This window comes from Loxodonta africana, chromosome 3, assembly GCF_030014295.1.
Source record: "Loxodonta africana isolate mLoxAfr1 chromosome 3, mLoxAfr1.hap2, whole genome shotgun sequence".
NCBI lineage: Eukaryota > Metazoa > Chordata > Mammalia > Proboscidea > Elephantidae > Loxodonta > Loxodonta africana.
Window position 1 is genome coordinate 82,870,205 of NC_087344.1, and position 19,340 is coordinate 82,889,544.

A 19,340-nucleotide genomic window follows, 5' to 3' on the forward strand; every position below is an offset into this window, starting at 1 on the left:
CAGCAGCCTGAGGAAACTAATAAAATGTGTCACATTCTTTTAAAATAAGTTAACAAATATTAAAAATAATTTTTAGCTTTAATTTCTAATGTGCTAAATAATGATAGATGTAATTCACATACACAAAGGCTCTTAGGGGGGTGCTTCAATAATTAAATGGTATAAAGGGCTTTCTGAGACCAAAAAATTTAAGAAGCACTGCTTTTATTTAAGGTCAGCATCTGCACTTGTTCACTGGATCCCTCCCCCAGTCATCTTCTCAAGAACGGAGCTCATATAATTCTCTATCCAGCATAACTACTTTTTTTCCTTATGAGATTGTTTGTACGAACCTCCTAAGTATTTCCATTATTAAACCTTATTGACCCTTGCATCTGTTTCAGCTGTTTCCTTATTTCTTTTCCTTCTTTTTGGACAGCAAAACATCAAAGAATTGTGTTTCTCTACTTCTCAATTGATTTTTTTTTGGAACCTTCTTCAGTCAAGTTTTGTTTGTATCATCCCATAAAACTGTCTTGCTTATTATAGTCATTAATGCCATCCATATTCCTTAATCCAGTGGTCATTTCTCAGTCCTCTGAGTTAATCCTGTCAGTAATTTTTGACTCAATTAACCACTACATTTCCTTCATTATGTTTGTTTATTTGGCTTCTGGTATACCATTTTTGTCTTGATTCTTCTCTCTCACTTTTTCTCAGAATGAGTTTACCTCAGTAAAGGTTCTAAAATTCTTGATCTAGAGTACTAGATTTGAATTTCTTAAACACCAATTCTCTGTGCTTTATTAAATAAAATCTTGGGCATGGTATTTAACCTCTGCCCCAGTTTTTCCATATGTAAAATGGAGGTAATAATCCCGCAATTATATGAGGTATTGGTCTACAAGAATAGGTCAAATTCTTACATGGCATGTAGTAAGTGTCCATTATAGCTGTTAGAATCAGTCGCCCATGCCAAACTGGTCGGTTTTATCCCTGACTTTCTTAGTTCAAGAAATGGTGTATCTAGTCCATTAGCAAATTCCAAAGTTTTATTTAGAGTCTAACCATTCCATTACTCCCTGGGTTCTAACCCTCATATTTTCTTTCTAACTGGTCTTTTTCATTTACTTCTATTCATGTTCACAAAGGTTCTACTGATAAGATGCTGCTGTCTCCTCTCTCCCCTCCTTCTTTTATTTCTTACAGCTCTTCCCCTTAGCTTACTCTAACCATAAAAGTTTTCTGTTCCTCAAGTGTTTCAAGCTGTTAGAGCTTTGCACTTACTGTAGGCTGTGCCCTGGAATGTGGGGGCCCTATGCATGGCTTGCTTAGGCATTTTCCTCAGTTCTCTGCTTCAATTTTACATTGTCACTGCGGCCTCTTGGGATCACTCTTTGTTATATCCATGGTGTCTGGAACTGTGCCCAGCAATATCAGATATCCCAGTGTTATTTGAGTGGTCTCAATTTGATTTCCATTCATGGAACTTGGAAATCACTGACTTGCCCTTTTTACCCAAATTTTTTTCTTTTTTAAGACAAAATGAATTTATTCTCTTAGTTTGTAATGAATTGAATTGTGTCCCCCCAAAATATGTGACAACTTGGTTAGGCCATGTGTAGTTGTCCTCCATTCTGTGATTTTCCTGTGTATTATAAATGAGAATCTCTGCCCGTGGTTAAAGATTAGGGTAGACGGAACATCCTTACTCAGGTCACATCCCTGATCCAGTGTAAATGGAGCTTCCCTGGGGTGTGGCCTGTACCACTTCTTATCTTACCAGAGATGAAAGGGAAGCAAGCAGAGAGTTGGGGACGTCATACCACCAAGAAGGACGCACCAGGAGCAGAGCTCATCGTCTGGACTCGGGGTTACTGCACGGAGAAGCTTCTAGTCCAGGGGAAGATTGATGAGAAGGACCTTCCTCCAGAGCTGATGGACAGAAAAAGCCTTCCCCTGTAGCTAACACCCTGAATTTGGACATCTAGCCTACTAGACTGTGAGAATAAATTTCTGTTTGTTAAAGCCATCTGCTTGTGGTATTTCTGTTACAGAAGTGTTAGATGACTAAGACATAGTACTTGAGGCCACAATCTGAAATCGGTTTCCCTGGGCTAAGGTGAGGGTGTGCAAGTACCACCTCTCCCTAGTTTTAGGCCTATTTAAACACCCTAGAATACCCTGTACCCTCTAAGTAATCACGCCCCATTAGCCTTTCCTCCCATGCTTTGGCATCTGCTGATCTTCCTGTCTGTGGATTTGCCTATTCTGGGTATTTCATATAAAAGGAACCGTACAATGTGTGACCCTTTGTGTCTGGCTTCTGTCACTTAGCAAAATGTTTTCGAGGTTCATCCTAGTTGTAGCATGCTCCAGTACTTCATTCCTTTTTGTTGTTGTTAGGTGCCATCGAGTTGGTTTCAACTTACAGCAACCCTATGTACAACAGCATGAAACACTGCCCTGCTGTGTGTCATTCCGTTTTATGGCTGAATAATAATCCCATTGTATTTATATAGCGTAAGTGTTTAACCATTCATCCATTGAGGGACACTGAAGTTGTTGCCACCTTTTGGCTATTGTGAATAGTGCTGCTATGAACATTATGAACAAGGTATTTGAGTACCTGTTTTCAGTTCTTTTGGGTATATACTTAGGAGTGGAATTTCTGGGGCATGTGGTAATTCTGTGTTTTGCTAAGAAATTGTTGAACTTTGCCACTTATTTCTACCAGCGATATATGGCATTCTCCATATCTGTACCAACATTTGTCATTTCCCTTTTTTTTTTTTTGTTTTTTATTATAACCATCCTTGTGGGTGTGAAGTGGTATCTCATTGTGGTTTTGATTTGCATTTTCTTAATGACCGGTGATGTTGAGCATCTTTTCATAGGCTTATTGACCATTTGTCTGTCTTTGGAGACCTGTCTGTTTAAGTCCTTTGTCTATTTTAATTGCCTTGCTTGTTTTTGTTGATGAGTTCTTTACGTATTCTGGATACTAAACTCTTGTCTGATACATGATTTGCAGATATTTTCAGCTGTTCTTTAGCTTGGCTTTTTACTTTTCTTGGTAATATTAAAACCCGACGCACAAAAGTTTTTAATTTTGATGAAGTTCAATTTTTTTTTTTCTTTTGTAGCTCATGTTTTTGGTGTCACATTTAAGAATCTATTGCAAAATTTGATAAAGATTACCCTTATGATTTCTTCTGATAGTTTTAACTCATGTTTAGTTCATTGATCCATTTTCAGTTAGTTTTTCTACATGGAGTGACAGGGGAGTCCAGCTTTTACATGTGGTTATCTAGCTGTCCCAACACCTTTTGTTGAAGAGGAGACTATTCTTTCTCCCTTGAATGGTGTTGGCACCCTTGTCAAAAATCAGTTGGGCATAGATGTGTGGGTTTCCTTGCGTCTATAAGTCTGTCCTTGTATCCTTTGTAGCTTTGTAGTAAGGTTTTACTTTTTCAGTATTGTTTTGGCTATTCAGGACCCCGTGTTATTCCGTATGACTTTGAAGATTGGCTTTTCCATTTCTGCAAAAAAGGCAAATGAATTTCAACAGGGATTGCACTGAATTTGTAGATTGCCTTGTGGAGTACTGCCATCTCAACAGTATTAATTCTTCCAATCCCTGAAGAAGGGACATCTTTCTGTTTATCTAGGTCTTTTCTTTCTTTCAACAATGTTTTGTAGTTTTCAGTTTCTTGTACTTCCTTGGTTAAATTTATTCTTTAATATTATTTAGGTACTATTATAAACTGTATTATTTTCTTAATTTCCTTTTTGGTTTGCTGGTGTATAGAAACATAACTGTGATTCTTGTGTGTGTGTGTATTGTTAACTTTGCTGAATTCATTAGCTGTGACAGCTTTTTTGCGGAGTCATTGGAATTCTCTATATACAGAATCATGTCATTTGTAAATAGAGATGTATCTTTCCCAACTTGTATGCCTTTTATTTCTTGCTCAAATTGCTTTGTGTAAAACTTTCAGTACTATGTTGAATAGCAGTGGTGAAAATGGGCATCTTCATCTTGTTCCTGATCTTAGAGGGGAAAGCTTTCAGTCTTTCACTGTTTAGTATGGTGTTAGCTGTGGGTTTTTTCATAAATGTCCTTTGTTGTGTTAAGGAAGTCTCCTACTATTCTTAGTTTGCTGAGTGTTATTTATCATAAAAGCATGTTGAATTTTGTCAGTTTTTACTATATGTATTTTAATGACCATGAGTTTTTTGTTTGTTTTTCTTCTTATTTTGAACCACTTTTGCATTCCTGGGATAAATCCCATGAGCTACAACTATATTTCTGCCTTCAGTTCTGTAAATTTTTGCTTCGCATATTTTGGGGCTCTGTTGTTACATGCGTATCTGTTTATCATTGTAAATGTTTAATATATATTAACATTTTATTGTGTTTTAGGTGAAAGTTTATCTAGCAAATTAGGTTTCCATTTAATAATTTCTACACAGATTATTCAGTGATATATTGGTTACATTTTTCACAATGTGTCGTCATCCTCATTCATTTCCATTCTGATTGTACCATTTCTAATACTCTATTTTCCCTGCTCCCTTAACTTCTCGTCTTTGCTTTAGCATAATTTTTGACCATTTGGTCTCATAGGTGATTTTTTTTTAAAGGAGCTCATTACTCGTGGGTGATATTCTTTATTTTATGAACCGATCTGTTATTTAGCTAAGGGAGACCTCAAGGGATAATTTTGGTTTAAAGAATATCTCAGGGCAGTAGTCTTGTAGAGTCCTCTAGTCTCAACTGGTCAGGTAAGTCTGGAATTTTTAAGTATATAAGTTCTGTTCTACATTTTTCTGCTGTTCTATCAAGATCCATCTGTTGTGGCCCTGATCAGAATGGTCAGTAGTGGCAGCTGGGCGCCATCCGGTTCTTTTGATCTCAGGGTAGATGAGGCTGTGGTTTGTGTAGACTGTTAGTCCTGTCTTTGGTTTCTTGCTTTCTCTTTTGTTCTAGATGAGTAGATACCAATAGTTGTGTCTTAGATGTAAACGTTTTAATATATTTTTAACAACATAATTGTATATGTTTACCAAAATCATATATATGTATTTTAGAAATAAAGATACTGGCTCTTCAGGCTGCCACCACCAGGTGAAACTGCTGCTGCAAAAGGACCAAAACCATGGCAACGTTCTGTATCAGTTTTCAGACCAACCCACCTATGCAAACAGCATCCCCAAATCCTAGGAGGACAGGGTCCCCACTGCCTACCCAGGCACCAGCTAGCTGCTCTGGGAATGTGGCCTGGCTGGGGAATGGGGAACGGTAGCCAGTTAGCACATGTGGCTTATCTAGGTTGCTTTCCTTTTGTCAGGCCCTCCCCTGGTTAATATAAGTGTTAGATTAGTTTCTAGAGGTCCAAAATAGTTGATTCCAGTTGTTTTTTCAAGTTCGATTGTTTTGGTAAAGTGAGTGATCTCTGGAACATCATACTTAGCCATCTTGCCTGATGTCACTGTTGAATATTAACTTTTTATTTAACTATGTAGTTACCTTTACCAGTGATCTTTCTTTGAGTTGGCATCTCTAGTGTGTTTTCTTTCTGCCTGAAGGACTCCCTTTAGCATATCTTCTAGGACCTTTGTTGCATGTGGTTATCTAATTACTCTAGTACCATTTGTTGAAAAGATTATCCTTTCACCATTGAATTGCTTTGGCATCTTTGTTACAATTTATATTCACCATATATATTTGGGTCTAGGTTTTGATTCTGTTCTATTCCATTTGATGTATTTGCCTTTAATACTAACACTACATTGTCTTGATCTTGAAATCACTCTTGTCGTATTTACACTAATGTTTCTCTTGGTTTCATTGTGGTAAATGTGTGTGTATAAATACAAAACATAACAAAACACTTGTCATTTCAAGGTTTTTTATGTGTATAGTTCAGTGACATTAATTCCATTCATCATGTTGTGCAACCACCTCCACTATCCATTTCCAAAATTTTCCACCACCTTTAACAAGCTCAGTGCACTCTAAACAGTGGTTCTCCTTTTCCCCATTACTCCTTCCTGCCTCAGGTAACTACTCCCAAATGTTTCCTTGATTCCGTTTTCCCTTTTGTCCAGTACAATTTGCTATATGAATTCATGGTTCCCTTTTTGTTGCTTAAGTAACAAATATTTACAGTACACACAATATAGGCTTTGTGAGCGAATAATCCTTTAAGAGAAAATATTCTAGTTAAGCTTCTGAGAATGTTGCCTTTGAGATTTCTCTTGGTTTTGCCATGATAAATAAGTGTAAGCTTGCTTGGCCTTGCTGGAGTAGTCTAATGAGTTAAAGAAAGTAGGTATTATAGTTTTAAGTATAGTGGGTGTTCAAAAAATGTTGGTTTAAACAGGGTTTGACTCTTGAAAAATTATTTTTCTTACAGTTTGGATGTGGATAGTGAAGCTAAGAAACTACTGGGTTTAGGACAGAAACATCTGGTGATGGGGGATATTCCAGCAGCTGTCAATGCATTCCAGGAAGCAGCTAGTCTTTTGTAAGTATTGTATGTTTTTCTATGATAACGATATTAAGTTCTTAATAAGCCTGGAGCTACAAAAACTTGTTTTATGAGGAAAAAGAATGAAGAGCAAGAGTTTTAAAAGATGTGATTGTTTTTCATGGAGTTTATTCTTGTTACTATGAAATCTCATTATCACTGAGCAATTTCACCCTTTGATTTTCCTAAGGTAGTTCTCCCCCCGCCCCCACCACTAATTTGGGTTTGTCCAGGACTTTCCTGATTTTACCACTGGGAGTGCCCTGGGAAGCCCCTTAGTCTCAAGCAGGCTGTGAGGGTTTGTCACACTATTGTTAATGGTATTACGGTAGCACAGAATTTTTCATACAGTCTTAGCACCTTTAATCTGTTGTTGCTGCTGCTTTGGAAGTTGGCAGCTACCACAAGGACGCCACGCATTACCTATATTTTAGGGCAGCAGGTTAGCTTTGGTGCCTCAAAGGCATAAAAGTGATTTCTTTACCGTTTCCCCCATGACTTGAGCTAGTTTAAGATATTACCAATAGCAATTGACAGTCAGTCATGTTTCCTAATTAATTGATTATATACAGTTAAATTTCCTGATAAAATAAGTGCTTTTAATGAAACAGTTATAGTTTTCAGGTTTAGGGCTCACTATGATTAAAAGCCTCTAGCTTTTTTATTCCTTCTATTCAGTCAGGATCATATCAGTTCATTGTTTTTCCAACCCAACTCCTTTTCCTAATATCCAGAACATAATCTTATTCCTGAATGTCTATGATAATCTCCAGTCTGTTCCTGGCCTCTTACACTGCCTTTTACACCTGGACTTCATAAACTGAGTCTCTGGTGTACTAGGAGTTTAGTTCAAATTTTACCTGATGCTAAGTTCTTAAGGCATTTTTGTGTTAAAACACATGGTTATCCTAGAATGTAAACTGTACGTATTTCAGATGAGAACACTTCCTAGGCTACTCCGACCAGATATCTGGAAAGGTCAGTGTTTTCATTGTCTTGCCATTTATGGTATATAGGAGGAAAATATTAGAAGCATTATTCTAATCTAGTAAACTGTCCTTAAAAACATGACTATCATTATGATTCTTCCTGCTTAGTTTCTCTAAGTGATTCTTACTGGATCCGCAGGCCATTAGTACTTGACTTTGCATGACTTTTGCCAGTTCTTCACTCTGAAAGCTGGTCTCCTTTCTCTACATAGAGAGCTACCTCTTCCTTCCCATTTATCATACTCGTGTAATTTTTTCCCTCAGTCTTGCCTGTTAGAGTATATGTTAGCTGTAGCAAATTGGTGTTATTTAGAATATGTATTATATATACATGAAGAACATGCAACATAAACTATGCATTGTTTCTAAAAGTTCCTTTGACCTTGACATGAAAGCCAGAGAGGGCATATTGGTTTCACAGAGGGATCGTTTTTATAGTGCTTACTTTGAATAGACTGAAGAAGCGTCATTTTCTAACTAAAGAACCGGAAATAAGTGTTTTAGACTAGATGTTAATTGTGGTCTTAGATGTTTGTTCTCTTTGTAGAGGTAAAAAGTATGGAGAAACAGCTAATGAATGTGGAGAAGCCTTCTTTTTCTATGGGAAATCCCTTCTGGAGTTGGCAAGGTACGTCTTTCAAGGCTCAGTTTGTAGGTAGGATGTTGTATATCACCTTGGTGGTCTGTTAAAAAACTTAAGTTTTCTCCTAAGATGTACTAGTTTTGAGATTTCACATGAACTAACCAAAACCACTGCCGTCGATTTTGACTCCTACTGACCTTATAGGGCAGAGTAGAACTGTCCCATCAGGTTTCCAAGGCTGGTGGGTTTGAACTGCCAACCTTTCGTTATCAGCTGAGCGCTTTAACCACTGTGCAACCAGGGCTCCTACATGAACTATGTGAGCCTGGTTTTACTAAAGGGGTTTTGAAGAAACATGAAATTGTTGTGACTAGCTCTTGATGCAAAGAGTAAAATTATATTTAAGTTTTGACTTTTGGGGTCATTAGAAAGAAAAAAATCTACTAGTAAATGGTTAATTGAGTAAAGCCCAAAATAGAGAAAATCTTTAAAAGCACTCTCAGCTAGTGTATAAAACAATCACCTTTAATAAAGACTGAATGAAGGACAATTTCAGTGCACTACTATGTGAGGATATCTAGTAAATAAAACTCAAATAGTTTTACAATTAGAAGATTGTTAGATATTTTCCACCATAATCTACTAACTAGAATAAACTATATTGAGGGCACACAAGTGATAAATAATCAGTCATCTGTTTAATCTCAGTTCTAGTAAATGTTGTAATCTTATAACTCTTACAGAGCCATGAGAATTTTCCTAGAACTTCATTGGCTATACAGAGAAGTGTGGGTAGATAAAAAGTTTGGGAAATAATGTCCCTATTGTAAAGTGAATACATAAAGGCCTTGTTCATTTGATAAGAGTCATCACTGCTTTTCATGTGGCTGGATAAGGGAAGGGGTATGGTTATTTCTTTCAGGGCACTTTTGATCATTGTTTTTCTCGCATGAATACTTACAGTTTATATTTCCTGCATTTGCTTACTATCCTGTTGCTTCCCCATAAATTTATCATTTCTGTCTCATGAAAAATTCTGTTTCTAGCCTTCATACCTTTGGTGCTTTCTTCTTTTGTTCTCCTAGAATGGAGAATGGTGTGTTGGGAAATGCCCTGGAAGGTGTGCATGTGGAAGAGGAGGAAGGAGAAAAAACAGAAGACGAATCTTTGGTAGAAAATAACGATAACATAGATGGTATGTGGAGTTGCATGTGACATTCAAGAGATGCGACATGTATTTCTTGTGTACAAGTGATGGAAATAGGGCTCTCCTGCCTTGGAAGGGCTCCCCCAAGGTGCCTGTGATGACACCTGCATCTGGAAGAGACCGCAGTGGGGGTTAGCCAGCTACTGAAACTGACAGCAAGTTTTTGTAAGAGGACAGCTTATGTTCTCAAACAAATCTGGTTAATTTAAATTGATGTTCTAAATATCACTACAACCTTAAATATTTTTCTGAAGGAAATTTTTTAAGTCCAGGTAGTTGTTTTAATAGCAATATTTTTGGAGACCTTTTACATTTTTGTGTCTAAGAAAGTTAATTTCTATGCCGAGATTGGCTACTAGAGATTTATATATCAGATGGGGGACTGTAATGTTTAGATGAAAATGAAAAGCTTGGCATTTCTTACCTAATTGATACTCAGAATGCTCAAGTAAAACTATCTCATTTAGGGAATTTGGTTTTTTTTTTTTAAATAAGTTGCTCTGCTAGCTGGTACTCTTTTTGCTTTCTCAAGGGGGCAGATAATATTTAAGCCATCTGCTAAAGCTTAACAAGAGAGGCTGTTTGAGGGTTTAAAGGGAATGTATTTTTAGTTTCCATTTATGCCTGTATCATTAAATTCGAAGACGTGTTTATGCTTCATGTTCTTTAACCATGTAGAGGAAGCAAGGGAAGAGTTGAGAGAACAGGTTTATGACGCGATGGGAGAAAAAGAAGAAGCCAAAAAAACAGAAGACAAATCTCTGGTAAAGCCTGAAACTGATAAAGAACAAGAGACTGAAACGGAGAAAGGTGGAAGAGAAGATATGGATTTAAGTGAGCCTGCAGAGGAGCTACAGGTCAAAGTTGAATCAACCCCAGATCAGTTAACTGAAACTGCTGAAGACACAAAAGGAGCAGCAGCACCAGGACTGAATGAAGCTGAGGTCTCTTCTGAGAAGCTAGAACAGGAAGCACCAGATGCTGAGGAAGGAAAATCAGTTTCTGGAATAGACATCCAGGAAGAAGAGTACAGAGAAAAAGGAGGTCAGGAGAAGCAGGGAGAGGTAATTGTGAGCATGGAGGAAAAGCCTAAAGAAGCTCCAGAAGAACAGTCTGTTGTGACTCTAGAAGAGCAGGGCACCGCAGTGGAGGTAGAAGCAGAGCCTGGAGACCCGACAGTGAAGCCAGTGGATTTGGGTGGGAAGGAGCCAAAGGAACAGGTAGCTACCTCTGAAAATGAGTCAGGAAGGGTTGTTCTTGAGGAGCAGTTTGTAGGGCAAGAAGTGCCCCTTGCTGAGGAGTCCCCAGAGGTGAGAACAGAGGCTGGATCAGAAGTCTCTGAAAAGCCTGGGCAGGAGGCCAAAGTTTCCCCAAAGGATGGTACAGTCAATGGACTGTCAGCTGCAGGAGACCAGACTTCTGTTGAACCACAGACGTCTGCAGAAGGACCAACAGAAACAAAAGATGGCTCAGGAGTAGAGAAGGTCGGGGTAGAGCTGGTTCCTAGCCAGGTGGAGACTAAACTGTCCATAGAAGAGTCTGAGGCAGCTGGAGATGGGGTTGAGACCAAGGTAGCCCAAGGGGCTACAGAGAAATCACCTGAAGACAAAATTAAGATAGCTGCTAATGAAGAGACACAAGAGAGAGAAGAACAGATGAAAGAGGGTGAAGGTAACCGGGATATGTGCAAGAGCTGCAGTGGGTGGAGTACATTCTGGATTTGGCTCACTAATCATGGGTAAAAGTCAGCCTTCCATTCAGGATTTTCCGTCTGCCTTTGGATTAGGAAAGGGCTAAGTGAAAAGGGGGGTAATTTAAGAGAAGGTTTTGATAAGTTCAGAAAGTCAAAAGCAGCAAGTCTTTAGCTGGCTTATAAACTAACGCTTTTACTAACTGCAAAATAGGCTTCTCTGTGACTTCTGAGACTTGGCTAGCTATCAGTAACTTGTTGCACCGCACTAGCCAATAAAGAGGGATGAAACAGGTGGATGAGGGGTCTGAAGCAGGGAAAGAGTGAGTTAGGCTGGCAGAGAATGCTGAATGGATGTTCACTTGCATGCCTCTGGATTTTTTAATTTACTGTTCACAACACGGTTCCTTTTCTCTGCTTTTTAGGAAGCAGGAACAGAGCAGTAGAATCCACTGAATTGGTACACTTAAGCAGGCATGCCATTTAAATGAGGCAGTTTACCCTTGAAAGTTCTGTCACCAGAGTTAAAAAAAATTCTGATGCCCATATCTACCCTTAGTCTTCAGAAAGTGTTTAGAGGCTTATTCATATTTGTTTAAAAAAGGAGGGGAAAAAAAAAGCCTAAAACAAAACAACAAAAAAATTAACCCCCCCCCCAAAAAAAACCTTAACCTTTAGCCATCTGGCTGCTTTCCCCCCTCATTTCATGCTTGCTTTGGCCACTAAATTGAATTTTTTTTTTACTCAGAACATTACAAAGTATGGATGCTTTGCATAGTACTATTCATACTGTAATTCACTTTCATCAGTTAGTAAGCCTCCAGTTAGTCATTTATAATTGGCAAGTCTGACTTGTGTTATCATTTGAGGATTCTACTGTATAAGGTTCATCTAACATTGGCATTAATAACCACAGGTATATTCCCATTATTTGTTATTACTTTGTATAACTGCTAGACTACTTCAAGAGTTCTCTTAAGTTTTAGATTTTCAAAGAACCATCATTAATATTTGCAGCTTATTTTGGTAACCCTCCTTCTACCTATGTGCAGGTCCCTGAACTCCAGCCACCACAGGCATGGTAACCAGAAGTGAACTGGCTAAATGGTAGCACCATTACACTTATTTATAAGGCTTTTAGCAGTTCTTTACAGAAAAAGCATGGAAGTGAATTCTTCAAAAATTTTTTTTAACTCGCACATCTTGATATTTAATGATACGAGCAAGAAGTAATAAGCTCTGGCTAAGTTGGACCTTTAATGATAAGCAAAAGCAGAGATGTCATATTTCCCCACAGTTTGTTCAAAAACTATTCAGTTGGATCACAGGTAACATTGTTAGAGCTCTCATATATATTGCTTCTGATTCCAAAACAACACTGCAGTATTATTCCAGTTATATAGGTGATCAAGGCTTAGAGATTACATGGCTTTTGTAGTGTCATAAAGTAAGATGCAGTTCTAGAATCCAAACCTAGATTGCACATTGAGCAAGGCAGCTTTTATCCTCTCCCATTACCCACCTTTCACCAGAAATTTCCTGATTACTCATTTTTAAGATCATTTACAAAATCTTCAGTTATGTCACATTTTTTAATATTGTGTATCAGGTAGTGTTTTCCATATTTTACAAATGAAGTAATGGCAGAAAGAGGTTAAGTAATTTGTCCTAATCACAAGGCCAGTAAAGGGAGGGCTGCCAGGCTATTACTTTCTCTGTTTTATTCCTCTTTACATGGCAACACCAGCCTGCAGAAATCTTTTTCTGTAGGCTTAGGAAGTAATTTTTCTTCACTTAAAAACCAAAACCCCATTTCCTCCTACCCTGTGGATTTTTGCCATCTCTTGGGCTCTCCATGTCTTTAATAAAGACAGTTTGCATGCTCTTTGCTAATTGTCACACTAGGTGATGGGTAAGTGAACAAAATTTTAAGAATTATATAGGGCATGAAAAATGGCCATGCTCAGGTGGACTATCCCAGCCAGCCTGTAGTCATTACTTGCCTTTCTTGTGGGGCTGTTAGAACAACCAAAGAATCAGCAGTAAACTTTTAAAGGACTTTGCCTTGAAAAGTCATTCTTCTGCTTGTACTACTCTGTGCCCAGACTGTTTTGAAGATCAGGGAAATGTTATAAAGGAGCATTTCCCTTTCTCTAAAGAATTGTAAGGGCGACCACAAAAATATTTCACTTTAAAAGAAGCCTGGGAAATACTGGGTTTAATACATTTCTTTACTGAGGTCATCAGGGCATTCCCATTAATACCTGGGTATGTGTTACCAGGTTGGGAAGTTTTGTTTTAAAATAATGGCTTTCCTGATGACCTAGTTCACTCTTATTCTGTGAAGGTAGTGCAGTTTTCTCAAGAGAAACCAGTATTCTTAGGACCATCATTGTAAGAATTTTAATTAAAAAATTCGATGGCAAATTCCAGATCTCTAGATATTTTATGCCAAATTAGATGTCATTTTCTAGCATTCTGATACAGTGAGTAGGAACAGATACCAAATAATTAAGCTGCATATAGAATTATAAATTATTGAATATTTCGTCTCTTCAGTTTTTCATGGAAATTGGCAAGATCCAGTGTTAAACTTTTTTAAGTCTGTTATAAGAAACACCAATCTTAGTTACCTAGTGCTGGTATAATAGAAATACCACCAAAAAAAAAAAAAAAACCCAAACCCATTGACGTCGAGTCAATTCTGACTCATAGTGACCTCATGGGACAGAGTATAACTGCCCCGTATGGTTTCCAAGGAGTGGCTGGTGGATTCAAACCGCAGACCTTTTGGTTAGCAGCTCAACTCTTAACCACTACACCACCAGGGCTCCAGAAACACCACCAGCAGAAGTTTATTCTCTCAAAATCTAGTAGGCTAGAAGTCTGAATTCAGGGTGCCAGCTCCAGGGAAAGGCTTTTTTTTTGGAGGACAGTTCCTGTCATCAGTCTTCCCCTGGTCTAGGAGCTTCTCAGTGCAGGGACCTCTGGTCCAGAGGATGTGCTCTGCTCTTGGCACTACTTTCTTGGTGGTATGAGGTCCCCTGTCTCTCTGCTCCCTTTTCTCATATCTCAAGAGACTGACTTAAAACGTGCCCTAATTTTCTTGTAGATTGAGTCCTGCTTCATTAACATAACTGCCTCTAATCCTGCCTCACTAACATCATAGAGGTAGGATTTACAACACATATGAAAATCACATCAGGTTACAGAATGGTGGACAGTCACCCAATACTGGGAATCATGGCCTAGCCAGGTCAACACCCATTTTGGGGGGACAGAATTCAATTCATAACAATACCTGTATTTACCTCAGCCATCTTGCACACACTGCTAGAGGATGGGCTTCATTGTTAGAGTCAGTAAAACGACCCATCTAATTTAAACTCAGGGAACCCAGTCCACAAACCACTTGTGGGAACTTGGACATGAAAAGATAATGGTGGTGTGGTGGTAGCTGTTTATATTTCAGAAGCACTGAGTTACACAGTCAGCAAAAGAAAAGTGAGCCACTTGATAAAAACGGATTTGTTTGTTACAGAGGTTATAATTAGCTTGTAATTTACTGATGTTTTTAGGACTTAGTTTGTCTCAGGAATTTGTAACATACAGGAATTGTCTTTGCCTGTTCGCCATCTTAAAGCAGTATTCGTAGGCAGGGAAAAAATGTCCTGAAACTTGGTTTCAAGCCCCAAGGCCTAATTGCCATACTTATATTCCCATATGGGGCTTTGGTGGTACAGTGGTTAAGAGACTGGCTGTTAACCAAAAGGTCGGCAGTTCAAATCCACCAGCTGCTCCTTGGAAACCCTATAGGGCAGTTCTGCTGTGTCCTGTAGGGTCACTATGAGTCGGAATTGACTGGATGGCAACAGGTTATGTTCCCATATAGTTAGGATATAGAGTGTTTGAGCTTTTTTGCTGGTGTTAAAAATGCTTAACGAAAGATGCCAGAGGTAGGCCCGTTAAACCCAATTCATGGATTGTTTATACCAACAAAAAGCCCATTTTAATTACTTGACATTAATATTTTAAGCTATTGTATCACCGAGAGTATACCAGTTAAAGTGCAGAGCTGTTTATCAGCAGCCTGTTCTTACAGGCATTTGACTTGTGAGTATATGTCAATATGATGAAATATAGTATTGACATGGCTGCAAGTTTAAAAGGAATCATTAACAAGGTACCTGAGTAAAATAACTCATGGTACTGCTCACTCAAATTCTGTACATGCTAGAACTGGCTGGAGTCTGTGGCGTGCTCATTGGTAAGAGTTGACAGGACTATGCTTGTTTCTTCACAGCACTGTGTGGGAAAGCTAGCCTCTTGAACATTCTTGCTCTGAGTGGACTAGAGTAACTTTTGGTATTTCTGTCTGTTAAGAGTGGTCTAAAGATACCAGGAACTTTGGCTGAGGCCTCTACTTGCTTCTGGCTGTATGGATAGCTTTCAGCTAATGAATAAGAGGCAGTAGCCAGTCTTGATTTGAACGGTTCAGATTGATCTTTATTAAGAGAAATACTCAGCCTTTGGATTGCTGAAGGTCTGACCCATAGACTATAATATTGTACATATTCTATCTAAATTAGACTAACCATTGACTTGATCCAGTTCAAATGTTAACTGACTTGGTTTAGCATCTGGTCTGTGCAGGTTATTGACAGATGTTTGATTCAAACTCTTGACTAGTCAAACCGTATCCTTATTTGTATTCTCAATACTGAGGAATTTTTGCTTGCAGAAACCGAAGGCTCAGAAGAGGAGGATAAAGAAAATGACAAGGCCGAAGAAATGCCAAATGATTCAGTTCTTGAAAACAAGGTAACTTATTATTCGCTTAGTACCCCACTGTTGCTTTCTTACTGTAGGACTGTGAGTTGCTAGCATAGGTATGAATATTATAGATAGCTGTTCCTTGGTTACAGATTGAGTATTCTTTAACCATGCCTAGAACGGACAGATATATTTGATTCCAGAGGGTCTTATCTTACAGGGCAGATTTACACCTCACCGATAGGTGATGATGGTAAGGAGATGATTTAGTATAGAAACTTTTAGGGACCTTTTTAGGGGAGAAAGTCTGAAATTTAAACCCTGCATCAGTTTTTTTTTTTTTAAGCCATGCTAAATTATGCACTTAAGTTTGTATAGTCTAAAGATGCCTTTCTTGTACTTCTGCCTAATACCAATAATTTGGATATACTTTAGTCTCTTCAAGAAAATGAAGAGGAGGAGATTGGGAACCTAGAGCTTGCCTGGGATATGCTGGATTTAGCAAAGATCATTTTTAAAAGGTAAAACTCTATGCTTTTAAACTCAGGTTGGGAGCTTGGTGGTTGAAGATAGAAAGCAGTTAAGATTAAACACGTGCTGTTACAGGTTTCTGATGGACTTTTCATCTTTTAGGCAAGAAACAAAAGAAGCTCAGCTTTATGCTGCACAGGCACATCTTAAACTTGGAGAAGTTAGTGTTGAATCTGGTAAGACATGAAAAAATTCCCTCTTTCCTCCCTTATTTCCTTTCCCCCTAGTTGTTCTTCTAATAAACTCCTTAAAATTCAGCTCAATGATCATAAGTTGTGGGCTTTAAAAGAGTAATAGGTTCATTATATAGTCCCTAGAACAACGTACAGTCTCTCATAAAACATACTTTCCTGAAAGTCTCCAAGTTAGCTTTGTTAGTCATTTTGATGTTTTTTGTAGTTAAGTGTCCTGAAGATGCTACAAAGAAAAATGCAATGGAAAACCAGGGGGCATTCTTACAGAATGGGCCTGAAATTTGGAAGTACTTTGCAGTAAATGCTGTCCCTTTTCCCTTTATTTTAGAGAACTACGTGCAGGCTGTGGAGGAGTTCCAGGCTTGCCTAAACCTGCAAGAGCAGTACCTGGAAGCCCATGATCGCCTCCTTGCAGAGACCCACTATCAGCTAGGCTTGGCCTATGGGTACAACTCTCAGTATGACGAGGCAGTGGCACAATTCAGCAAATCTATTGAAGTTATTGAGAAGAGAATGGGTAAGTGAGCACTAGCTGTTCCATGACGATCTTGATGGATCCAGCTACTGACAAGGTAAAAAAACAAAAAGATCTTTTTGTAGTAACTGTTACTGATCACTTTAGCCTGTTCTTTGTAGCTGTACTAAATGAGCAGAAGAAGGAGGCCGAAGGATCACCTACTGAATATGAGAAAGAAATTGAGGAGCTGAAGGAACTGCTACCTGAAATTCGAGAGAAGATAGAAGATGCAAAGGAGTCCCAGCGTAGTGGGAATGTAGCTGAATTGGCTTTGAAAGCTACTCTGGTTGGTTCAGTTTCCTTCTAACATTTTGATAATAGCATGTTTGTTACCATTGAAGGCATCATGGTGTTAGTGTTCTCTTTGTTAGGAACTGTAGTCATGATTTTGGTACCAGGGAGTTGGTGGTCAGAGGGTATGTAGGAAGCTCATTTAATTATTCTACTGAATAGTACAGTGGATGAGAGAATACACTCTGGAGCCAGTCTGTCTGGGTTTGAATTCCATCTTTACTACTTAGTATATGAGTGATCATGGGCACCTACATTATTTATTTCTCTGCCTTAGTTGGCTGATGTGTAAAATGGGGATAATAGTATCTGTGTGTAAAATAATTCTGACAGTAGTAATTGATTGTTTCAACAAATGTAAGGCATTGTTTCCGTCTCCGAGAACTCTTACATAGATGAATGTGGCATTGAGGGCTTTAACCCCAGATTACCTGGCTCTGCTTTTGGCAGCTGGGATACTGGGGAGCTTTATACCCTGTAGGTAATGATAGGATATGGAGGGTTTAATGTAATGTTTCACTCTGCCTTTGCTCAGGATAGGGGAGGCTGGGGGTAGTGTGGCATGAATGACCCCACTACTATATGGAGGCCAGCCACTAGCATTTCAGGTCTTAATCAGTTGCTTGGATGGTGAGTACCCTTGTAGGATTGTGGATGGCCTGGGTTCTATTCCTGGGACCCACTTGGGTTTGTCGTCTCTCACAGGTGGAGAGTTCTACTTCAGGTTTCACTTCTAGTGGAGGAGGCTCTTCAGTCTCCATGGTGGGTATTCAGGCGATTTTTGTCACTTAACATTAGGCCTCAAGTGATTGTCTAATATATAGTTTGTATATTGCTAACAAAGACTTACTTTTGCCAGATTGCCAGTAGAAAGCCAACAGATGGTGCTTCCTCATCAAACTGTGTGACTGATATTTCTCATCTTGTCAGGAAGAAGGTAAATTTATACTCTGTGGTTTTGTTTCTTCGACCCTTTTCACAGTCTGCTTTTGTTGTTCCCAAGTGATTAACGAGGGATACCTTTCTGATAAACACTGCAACACTCAAGGGTGGTGAGGATATTTGTGTGAAGATAGTTTTCACTGCATACCTCTTCTAGCAGGTTCTGCTGGCCTTCCCCAGCTTAAGGGCTATCAGGAAAACTGCTGAGGAGGACTGGCCAGGTGAGGCCCTCTTAGAGAGGCTGGCAGGTGTTGACAACAGTTATTCAGCAGCAGACCTGCTGCTACCTGAGCTGCTGTGAGTCTGCCTTCTGCCTGCTGTTGTAGTAGTTCCTTTCTCTTGTAGGAGAGTCTTAACTCCTGCTTGGTTTCCGGATTCAAGGACAGGAGTCTGGTTACTGTTCAGATCTAATCCTTACTCCCAGCCCACCAACCTTTCCAGTAAGGAGGCTAAATTTGTATGTGTTGGGACAGACTGGCTGATTCTGTAGAGTTCACACGGGCATCTGACCCCCCATCATTACCCTTTGGCTAGGGACAGACTCTTAGAGCTGTGAGTCTTGTTATTCAGGATCTTTGCACCAGAGAGGTTAAGGAAGTGTTCTGGAGTTAGATATGTTGTCTTTTTAAAAAAATTAAGTACATTTGTGAAGACTTCCCAATTATATCTTTAGAGGAAACCAGAGGAAGAGAGTCCCCGGAAAGATGATGCAAAGAAAGCCAAACAAGAGCCGGAGGTGAATGGAGGCAGTGGAGATGCTGTCCCCAGTGGAAATGAAGTTTCAGAGAACATGGAGGAGGTGGGCAGTTAAGCAAGGCTTGGCCTCCTGTCTCATTCCCCTTTGTTGTCAGGGTCTGGGGAAACCGGTCTTCCCGAGTGTGTGCTCCCCACCTTGAGCCTGTTTGGGTTGCTTGAGTGTAGCCCTCATAAAAGGCAATGAAAGGAAACAGGGAGTCTCATTGACAAATGGAACCTGTATATCACAGGTTCCCCTTTAATGAATGTCTGAGAAGGCACTTGACTGACAAGCCTGTTGAGTCACTTCTGCTTGCTCCGTTCCATGTAATACATGAATACTGGCCCTGTCAGTAATGTCATAAATAATCAC

General features: G+C 39.1%; 1 protein-coding gene across 5 annotated transcripts in view; it reads left to right on the plus strand.

The window, feature by feature from the left end:
• Positions 1–19,340, plus strand: part of NASP (nuclear autoantigenic sperm protein) — a 66,695-nt gene that overhangs the window by 37,991 nt on the left and 9,364 nt on the right. For 3 of the 5 annotated variants that reach the window (XR_010321386.1, XM_010595318.3, XM_003415361.4), the window contains 12 exons: positions 6,402–6,512; positions 8,052–8,132; positions 9,173–9,282; positions 9,973–10,965; positions 15,726–15,805; positions 16,193–16,278; positions 16,391–16,464; positions 16,811–16,999; positions 17,119–17,285; positions 17,996–18,052; positions 18,150–18,227; positions 18,906–19,031. Coding sequence is in view for 4 of the 5 variants with exons in the window: in XM_010595318.3 (XP_010593620.1) it covers positions 6,402–6,512; positions 8,052–8,132; positions 9,173–9,282; positions 9,973–10,965; positions 15,726–15,805; positions 16,193–16,278; positions 16,391–16,464; positions 16,811–16,999; positions 17,119–17,285; positions 17,996–18,052; positions 18,150–18,227; positions 18,906–19,031 (2,152 nt within the window). In the remaining variant the exon portion in view is untranslated. The remainder of the gene's footprint in view (positions 1–6,401; positions 6,513–8,051; positions 8,133–9,172; positions 9,283–9,972; positions 10,966–15,725; positions 15,806–16,192; positions 16,279–16,390; positions 16,465–16,810; positions 17,000–17,118; positions 17,286–17,995; positions 18,053–18,149; positions 18,228–18,905; positions 19,032–19,340) is intronic. The other 2 variants (XM_010595319.3, XM_064281890.1) reach the window with 2 other exon arrangements.